At 35.4% G+C, this 10,551-nt stretch overlaps 1 protein-coding gene across 1 annotated transcript; it reads right to left on the reverse strand.

Moving 5' to 3' along the window:
- Positions 1 to 250: 250 nt before the first annotated feature.
- Positions 251 to 4,775, reverse strand: LOC131070955 (3-hydroxy-3-methylglutaryl-coenzyme A reductase 1). The gene is made up of 4 exons (XM_058006658.2): positions 3,416 to 4,775; positions 3,120 to 3,301; positions 2,662 to 3,008; positions 251 to 768 (listed from the first exon to the last, which is right to left on the reverse strand). The coding sequence occupies exons 1-4, from the start codon at positions 4,408 to 4,410 to the stop codon at positions 520 to 522; spliced, it is 1,773 nt and encodes a 590-aa protein (XP_057862641.2). The 5' UTR covers positions 4,411 to 4,775; the 3' UTR covers positions 251 to 519.
- Between the last annotated feature and the right edge of the window lie 5,776 nt (positions 4,776 to 10,551).

Consider the following 10,551-nt stretch of genomic DNA (forward strand, 5'->3'; position numbering starts at 1 on the left):
CTTCCATGCCAAATTTGCAAAACGCGTAAGAGCGCTACACGACAAACAGACATTGACCACATTCCTCCGGAGACCCCTTCAGATCATTGACACGTGGCACCTCAAATCATTACCCTCCGAGAAATTCTAACGACTTCGGAGCGCTGTTTCTAACTACCTTTGCGCCCCGATTTCCTCGGGAGATTTAGTCTTCTGCGAAAAAATACACACATACATCTCATTCCATACTGGCAAAAGTTGGCAAAGCTGCTAGATTCTGGGCAAATATTTATACGCTACTGTTTTTATTCCATAACCTTTTTATGCAAAATTACAACAAGGATCTATACATAGAAAGCACAAGCTCTGCGCCAAACGAGACGACATAACAAAAATTAAAAGACACTAGACTCTGAAACACAGCTATTATGAAGCTTCCTTTTAGTGTGGAACTAAGATTCCCACAGCAGAAGCATCCTTACAAGTAGATTAATAATAATATTGCTCTTGTCTGTAGTGGGGACAGTACTAGAACTAGTGCTAGGCTGATGCTGCTTCTGCTTTGTTATCCTTGATTGATCTGTTGTATTTCATGTGACTCCTGACAAGCTGGCCTGCAGCAAGAGCGGACATGAGGGACAGCTCTCCTGCCATTACTGCAGCTGCCACTATTCTTGCCAAGTTTTGAGCATTTCCTCCAGGAGATTTAGCATTTGCTCCTTTCACTCCAAGCATGTTCAGGCATGCTGCCTGTGAAGACAATTGGGTCCCACCTCCCACCGTTCCCACCTGCACAAGATTCAATGGCAAATGAGTTAATGGCTGAATTGATGATTAAGTAGTGTTATGACGTGGGTATTTGCTGTTCTTACACTTGTTGTATTGATTATTAAAGAGAAATGGGGCTTATCAAGTCATACGATGAAGTCATAGAATGTATCATGGTGTTCATAGCTAAATTAATATTCATTTGAAGTGATGGTATAATGAACAAGTTGCAAACAATATTCATCAATGAAATGTCAAAATTTTGTCCAGTCATCAGGTACCTCAATCGATGCATGGTGCACCTGATGACTGATTAGTCATTTCCTAATTGTGCTCACTCTCATGGAGAGAGATGAGTATTTAGAAGGTGGGGACTAGATGGACTCTGAGTATGTTTCAGCATTTCAGGGATTTTATTCATTTATTGGTTGTCATTAACCTTGATTTTAGGGTTTTTTAGATATGGATTATAAAGTATGATTTGAAATATTGATACTAAAAGTTACTGTACTGTTTGAAAGATTGCAAATAAAATGTAATCAAAGATATGGATTATAAAGTATGATTTGAGATATTGATACTAAAAGTTACTGTACTGTTTGAAAGATTACAAATAAAATGTAATCAAAGATATGATATATTTCATTGATATGTGATATGCTGTCTATTAAGTTCAATGAAAATGCAATCAAACCAAATTCAATGAATGTTTCATTATTACACTATCCACTAAGATTCTATTAAGTTCAATGAAAATGCAATCAAACCAAATTCAATGAATGTTTCATTATTACACTATCCACTAAGATTCTATCAATGGATAGATTCAGTGTAAATATTATCAAACAAATAAAATTATAATCAAAGATATGTCCCTGAATTGAAAAGGATGATGATATATTCCATTATTACTCTGACTACCAAGATTCAAATCCAATATAAATGTAATTAAAATCAAATTCAATGAATATTTCATTGCCTTACTATTTACTAAGATTCAAGTCAAATAGAAATAGAATGAAATAAGATTCGACTTTTGAAAAACTTTTATAAATTTATCTCCTATATCTTATTGCATGTATGCAATGAAAAGAGATGTGATGTTGTCCTTAATGAAATCGATCTCAAGACCCTAAAAGGTACAGAGCCATCCTTAACTAGTTGAAACATTCATTACTAGATATATATATACCATTTGAACAAGTTAATGATTTAAAAGAAAGAAAGAAAAACATGCATTGCAACATGGACCCACAGAAAACACATGGCCTAATTGATAATATTTGGACTAACTTTTCCTTTTCTAATTTCTACACCTTAGCAATCAAAGAGTCCAAGGGTCTACAAACTTCTAGTGCTCCTAAAGCTTCAGGTGGGTCCTTTTCAAAAAGTTGATGGAGCCCCTCCATTTGAATTCTCTAAACCTGCTTTACTTTTTATGAATAGTTCTTACACTATTCTACTTATAAAAATTTTAAATTTTCCAATGGATGGGTCCACTTTCAGAGACTAAATAAGCTTTCTAGTCCTTCTATATGGCCCCTTCCTTACTATGAAGATTCAATCCCAAAGTTATGCAATTTTTCTTTTAAAATTCGGTCCTTAAATGATTTTAATAAATTTTTAAAATCCTACCACTCTCTGCAAGATTTCTGGCAATCATATGCATTCAATTACCTTCACCTGCCTACCCACAAGTGTAAAGGTAAGATTATGGTGCAGAATATTTACAATCATAATTGAACTCTGGTTTAGTGCAATCTTGGACTTGATTGACTTCTTGTTCAAATTTTAAATCCCAACTAACCCTTTACTTGTAGTTCAACTTTAAAACTCTGCTATCCTTGCTCCACCTATAAATAGAAAAAAAAATGGAATAATAAGAGTTCCAAGAAACTGGTGTTTAGCATTTACCTCAATGCATGGCATTGTAACTGACATATGCAGATCTTTGCCACCATTGACAGGCTCCATTAGGGTAATGCAGTGGGAGCTCTCCACATTTTGAGCAGGATCTTGACCCGTTGCAATGAACACAGCTGATACAATGTTGGCAGCATGGGCGTTGAATCCTCCCATGGCGCCTGCCATTGCAGATCCAGTCAAGTTCTTGAGCATGTTCAACTCCAACAACGCTGGAACTGTCGTCTTCAACACCTTGTTCACGACTGCCTCGGTTATGACGGCCTCACACACTATTGATTTCCCACGCCCTTCAATCCAGTTCACTGCTGTGGGTTTCTTGTCTGCACAGAAATTGCCTAAAAAGAAAACCCACAAAAATATTAGCCCACCCACAAAAGGACAATCCAATCGACAGAGAATAGAAACACCCAAAAAAAACTGTTGAAAACTTAGAGTGCTTCAATTACCAGAAACACTGATAACATCCATGTCAGGGAACTCGGATTGAAGAAAATCTAACACATTTTGAACCCCCTTAGAAACCATGTTCATTCCCATGGCATCTCCAGTGGAGCAAGAAAATCTCATATACAAATTCTTGCCTGCAATAGCACATTGTATGCCTTGCAGCCTAGCAAATCTGCTAGTCCTGTTGAAAAAAAGGGTACCCAAAATTTTATTACGTCTTGAGAGATCATAAGCTTGATAGAACTATATGATCCATGGTGCATGCAAAATAAGGGGGTTGAAAAAACCTCTCTACCTGTTGAAGATGTCAGAGATGTTGTCAGAATTTGTAGGATCTTCAAGATAGTATTTGAGATCTGCAGCCCTTTTTGCACTCTGAAACCTAACCACTGGAGCCCTAGTCATGCCATCTCTGAGAAGAATACTTGTAGCACCACCACTCATTAAGATGGCTTTGCAACCTCTATTGGTACTGGCCACCAGGCACCCTTCTGTGGTTGCCATGGGCACCATGTACTCAAACCCATTGACTAATAAAGGCCCTGCTACGCCCACAGGGATTTGCACATATCCGATAGGCATTTCACAGCACTGCCCTAGAATGGACTGATAGTCAAATCCCTCCAAGGGCAGCCCATCAAGAGATCTCCCAGTCATGAGCTCCAGGGCACTCCTTCTCACAGAGGCAGCTCTTTTGCAGTCCCCAAGGGAGGATTCAAGAGAATAGGAGGCCACGGTGCCATTGCAAACAGCAGCTGCAATGTCCGCATCCTCATTGTCACCAAGGGAAAGTCCCTTAAGTTGGATCTCAGGCTTCTTAACAATGGTTTCTTCTTTGGCTGGTATCCCACAAGCTGTTGTAGGGGCATTCAAATCCTCCTCAGCAAATTCATCCCAGGAGCCATCATTGTTCTTATTGATAAAGTTTTGGACATAATCAATACCAAAAAAGCCCAAAAGATAGATGAAGGAAGCCAACTGGGCCACAATGGCCACAAGCTCTCCAAAGCTTACAACATGGAGGGGTGTTGAGGTTCTGATCTTCTCCCTCCATCTCCTCATCAGGAAATATGATGCAGTAAAAAACAGCACAAAGAAGACCTTGTTGGTGAGCCCCAGAGGGAGAAGCAGGGCATCAGATGCCAAAAGCTTTGAATTCCCATTGCCATTCACATTGCTGTTCTTCCTCTTTGTCCCACCATCATCCATTTTCTTCATCATCTTGAAATCACTGCAACTATCACTATTCTTCACACCCATTATAGATTTCTTCAGCCCAACAGCATCCATTGCAATGAGAGAGAGCTTTATGTAGTCCTCACGGTTGCTCTGGCTGCTTCAACGCTAGGCTTTGGAGTCCCCCCCCAATGCAAAGAAGCCCTTAATAATGCCCTTACTTATACACATATCTCCGATTTATTAGGCCCAAATAATCCCAAATTGACCATATTAAATAACAACTGTCACAGATATGCCCAAGTCCCCACCACCATCACCATGTGCCACCCGTGGAGCTGGCCCGAGTTCCCTCTCTGAAACTCATTTTAACTTTACAACCCCGGTGACTTCTATTCAAAATCAAATACTTGCGATTTGGACTTTTGTTCCCTGTATAGCAGGCAGGCGCCGAAGTAATAGAAATAGACCTTTACAGAAACGGGAAAGACAAAGGGGATGAATTGGAATGAAAGATTTTAACAATGTGACGACCGACGAGATCACATCATTTAGGATTCTGTTCAATTTTACCATTAATTGTTATTAAAAAATTATGAGATTTGTATTTATTTTTAATTTTAATTAGTGATATAGTTAGTAAGGATTTTGGGTTCTTTTCATATAAATGATTTTTGCTGTGGGAATATACATGGAACAAAAATAAGAATAATATTTTTTTTTAAAAATCAAATATAAATTTTTGGTATGGTAAGCCCAAAGCAAGATTAGGATGGGTCACCATGACAACAAAAATAATAATAATATTAAAAAAAAAAAATCAAATATAACTTTTTGGTATTACGCATTGTTAGTATTTATTTAGAGGATCTACATGAGGAGGAATAGGCGGAGGCGGCGGTAGGGGGGTGAGCCCCCTCCTTTCTACGACCTACTTCATAGCTTTCCGTCAAAAACATTTTAGCATTGATAATATTTATATGGAGGATGAAGTCTCTCTTTGTGAACATTTTATCCATTGTTAGTATTTATATGAAGGATGAGGTCTCTATTTGTGACCCAATTCATAGCTTTTGGTCAAAAACAGTGTACTCATTAAAAAACAAAAAATTGAATGTAAGTTTTTCACATTGCATGTAATTATAAGATTTATAAATTCATTAGATAAATATTTTTTAAAAAAATTAACAATATTTTATTAATAAAATTTAGGTATAATTAATCTACTAAATAAAAATAGAGATATCAAGATATTTGTATGGGACTTGCCAATTTAAAAAAATATTAATAAAATTTAGGTAGTGTCTTTCTAAATAGTCACTTTTTAAAAAAAACTAGAAATTATATTAATATATTTAAAAAAATCTACTAAAAACATGAAATTATATCTCGTGTATAAATAGAATAAGAATATTCTAAGAAATGTCTCTCCCTGTTTTAGATAATTTTTTCTAAAGTATGTTAAAGTTTCTATATATATATAAAGATTTTTGTATAGATATAAACTTATTTTACTTAAGAAGTATTTAAAATGTATTTTTTGATATAGAAATATTACTTAATATGAATTTTTTTAATTTTTATTTTTATATTATTTTTGACATGGAAAGCTTAATTTCATCCACCCAAAAAGTTAGTTTAATTTTTCTATGTTATGTATTTTTAAAGCATGTCATTTGATAATTATTTCAATTTATTTTATTCATTTAAGAGTTATTCTATAGTTTTAATTTTTTAATACTTGGAGGACACTCATGACATGTGCATTGTTATATTATATTTTTTTAGAAGGCTTGGTTATAAATATGTAGGACAAACTTAACATGTGCATTGTTGCATTATAAATTTTTAAAAAGTTTTGTTTATAAATATTTAATTTGTATACTATTAATAATATGTTTGTAAGTTATAAATATATTTTATCATAGTTCTGATTTTGAGTAAAAAAGTTTATCATATCAAGTGAACATTTTAAAATATAAAATAAGACCAAGGTAAGGTAGGTTCGGCATTGGATTGGTGGCGGGGATACCTTGTGGTTACCCCCCCCCCAAAAAAAAAGGTGAACATTTTAAAATAATATAGAACAAACATATTAATATTAAATTGTTATAATATTTATGGACCACTTGATTATTAAAAATTTCTAAAAAAAAATTGACGATATTTTATTATAATAATCACTTCTCAAAGTTGACAACAAAAATAGTTCACATTAATAAGTTTATTAAATATAAGAACAACTTTATTAACTAATTATTATTTTGTTAATGGGATGCCTAGAAAATCTTATAAAGTTGGTGAATAAACAAACTTCTTTAATAAATTAGGAAGTTTAAATATTATGTAATAAACCAAGTCATAGCATTGGTTAATTTAATGGATTGTGTCTTAGAGTGTGATTTAATCTCACTATGTATATTTTGCAATAACTATAGAAAAGGGAAATATCATGCTAGAATTGAATTTGTAAATATTTTTTGACATTACATGTTGTAAAATTTATGGGACCATCTCTCTGTTGTAAAATTTATGGGACCATCTCTCTGTAAATTTCTCAACATCTAACAAAATTCAGGTAGTCATAACTTCTTAAGCACTATAGCAAAAATATTTTGTGTTAATATATTTATTAAAATATAAGAACTACTTGTATTTTTACCTAACCTTGCCTTCTTAAGAATGGTAGATTTATCTAATATCAATTAATTAAACATTATTTTATGTTGTATGAGGATAAATGGAAGACAAATCCTTTTTAAAAAGGGTGCCTCCATATTAGATTGACATTTCCACTAGTGGTTAGCCTAGAGAATCTTAAAAGTTGGTGAACACAATATATTTTTTTAATATATTAGCCAATTTTAAAAGTGTGCGACAAATCAAATCATTCCATTTGTTTAAAGTGATGGGTTGGTGTACACTTGTGACTTAAACTCACTATATGACTACAAAGAGTCTTAGGCACTCAATATTCTCTTAACTAAACACTAACTACCAAGTACAATAGTTGATAACTATTTTCTAATAGTTTTTAAATGAAAAATATATCGTAAATGTAAGGATCCTTATGCAAGAGGTCTTTTTAGATGATAATTTTTATTATTTTTTATTAAATTTCACTTACATTTTTTTGGATGCACTCTTTTCTATTTTGTTTCCTTTATATCCAATCTATTTGTAATTCCTTTGAGCATCTCTAGCATATTTGCAAACCTAGGGGCTATTAATCTTCATCTATGTGTCATGCCTTCTTACCAAACTTGAGCTATAATTGCATCACTTCACACACATACATCATCTTCACCAAATTCATCTTCTTGGTGTTGTTGAATATTCCCTTGAGGCATATCCTCACGCACATTTCATTCTTGTTCTTAGTTGTGATCCTCTTCTTCTTCTTTGTGTTCTTCCTCCTCATTAGGTACATTTTTCATCCTTTTCTTTTCTTCCTCATGCCTTTGTTGTTCAATATCATCCTCTTTCTCCTTCTTCTATCAAGCTCTTGATCAACCCTTATGTCTATATTTTCTATCTCAAGATCTTCACCTTCCTCTTATCATTGTTCATTAGTGACCATCTCTTCTTCCCCTTGAGTAGATGAAGGTGTAGTGTCCCTCCTAGACTTGCATTTTGATTTGCATTTTGATAGACTTATTTAGACATATGGTGGATACTTGATAGTTATTTATGACTCTATTGCTATCTTAGATGATATTGTTGATACTAGTACTCTATGTGGATGTTATTTGTTATTGTGAGACATGGACCAACTTTGATACCATGTGAGATTTTGCCAAGATCAAGAGGCAATGGAAAACACAAATAAGAGAGAACAAAATAGATGATAGAAATAAACTGTATTCTATTAAGATGAAAAATATGATCAACTGGATCATTAAGCATTACATATAATGAATATAAGCCTGCTTATATAGGAAAGGATATATGGATATGTGAGCACACAAACATGACATGTGGCTCAATAAGAAACAAGGGTAGGTAGGAAATAGGTGTGGGTAGGTAGGAGAAATAATATAATAGTCCACATGAGGTGGATCACCGACTGAATGTGGAGTGTAACAACAAGATCACACCTTAAAAGGTGGAAATTCTCCTACACACACTATCCCAATGTGGCACAAACACCCAAGTGTCTCATACCTAAACTACTATGAAATGCATTTCCTAAGTAAACTTAAGTAAGGTGTAATAATATCCATGATGAATAATTATTTACACCAACACCCCCCCTTAAGTGCAACTTAGGGGAATGCACTTAAGTCTACAATGCAACTAAGCAATGCAAGATGGGTCTCAGCTACTAGGCCATGTTAGGTACCCATGTACAAATGCAAATGCATGCAAACCAATGTAATGAAATATCTCACAGAGCGGGGAAAGAGAGAAAAACCCAATGGGAAAAAGCCCTCCCCCAAAAGAGAGATGAAAACTAGATACAAAGAACTCTCATAGATGTATGTGAAGGACAAAACCCCCTGTGAGGAAAAAGTCCCCCCCATATGAGAGAAGAAGAGAAGCTAGGAAGCCCCCCCTCGATGTGGAATCTGCACCAATGATAGAAGCTCGATGTATGAAGAAACTGCTCCACGAACGTCGAACAACATTCCTCCCCCTAGGAAGAAACAAAACCAAAGGTGTATCCATGAAGTCTCCCCAATTATGAAGGGAATATGTATGAAGAAAACTCATGATGAAAGGAATCTCTGAAAACTACTCAAGTGTCCCCATGTCAATGCTAAACGATACCCCCTCCCAAGGTGGTAAACTGCGCCACACTGCTGAAAAAGGCACTCCAAGATCTAGTGGAGATGGATGTAGAACATGTCCCAAAGACTCACATGTCTCCTCAAAAAATAAAGAGACCTCCTCCAGCTGCTGTACATAAGTATCCACAATCATGTCAACCTCAAAAGAATGATCATGTAGAGAATGAACAAGAGGGTCAGAGTGTTCCCTCGCAACAATCAAAGAAGGATCACCTTCATCAAAGAGAAGATGAATGTCATCAATGATGTCTCCCAAATCTATAATGTAGGATTCCACAAACAAACCTGCAATGTCTGTTAAGTAATCATCCCATGAGTCTGAAGCTGGAAGACAATGAATATCCTGTTGCACTGAATCACATGTAGGCAAAACTGTCGCACTATCTGCATCATCAGGTGCAATAGGTGATGTGATATCAATACGAGGAGATGAAATACAAGACTCAAGAACGGGTTCACATGTGAGAATCCCCATGTTCAAGTGCCTAAAGTTCTCCTCAAAATCTGAACCATCATAAGAAGTGTGATCATCATGTGTAGAATCATCAAATGTGAAATCATCATCATCAACAAAATCTGAAAAGGAGTATAACCGAGATGCATGATCAACCACCCCAGTCGTAATGATAGATCTAGTCTCCAAGTCTCCAATGAAAACTGACTCAGGTGTGAACTCCACAACTCTCTTAGTTGCACCATGTGTGATTTGATAGATAGAAAGGAGATTGTTTGTCAAGTGGGGTACACACAACACATTATTGAAGGAGTTATCTCCAATGTCAATAGATCCTTTCCCGATCACATCCATGTATGTATGATTGCCCATGAAAATCTACAGCATGGTGCAAGGCTCAAATATAGAGAACATAGACTGCGAAGATGCCATATGATGAGATACCCCTGAATCTAGAAGCCATCTCCCTGAATCATGACTGATAGTAGCACATAGAGTTTTTCCTTTTCTTGTCCCAAAAGAGTGAGTCTTCCCACTTGTAGAAGCCATGAATGCTTGCCCTTTTCCTTTTGATTGTGAGGGAGTGGAAGTTGATGAATCATCCTTCTTGTAGACATTAGGCAAATCAATGTTATGCTTTTTCATGATATGTGTGAGCTCATCAATCTTCTTAGAATGGCAACGATGCTCCTCATGACCAAACTTTTTACAATAGGCACAAGTAGGTCTCTCCCTCTTTGGTGAATTATCCCTCTTGGAAGAGGATGTATCTCTTTGTTGTGGAGAGGATGATGCTTTATCCTTAAGCTTTGATTGCCATTTCTTCTTGTTTGAGTTGTCCTTTCCTTGATTTCCTTTGTTCCCTTGATTTGCCACTAATGCTTGAGACTTAGAAGCCTTAAGAATGTCCATGCTTATGAACTTAGTTTGTTCCATCATCAAAATTTCATTGAAAGCATCAAATGTAGGCATTGTGTAGCTTGAACCCATTGTCATCCTATTGGTTTGGAA

The sequence above is a fragment of the Cryptomeria japonica genome, chromosome 4, assembly GCF_030272615.1.
Source record: "Cryptomeria japonica chromosome 4, Sugi_1.0, whole genome shotgun sequence".
NCBI classification, from domain to species: Eukaryota; Viridiplantae; Streptophyta; class Pinopsida; order Cupressales; family Cupressaceae; genus Cryptomeria; species Cryptomeria japonica.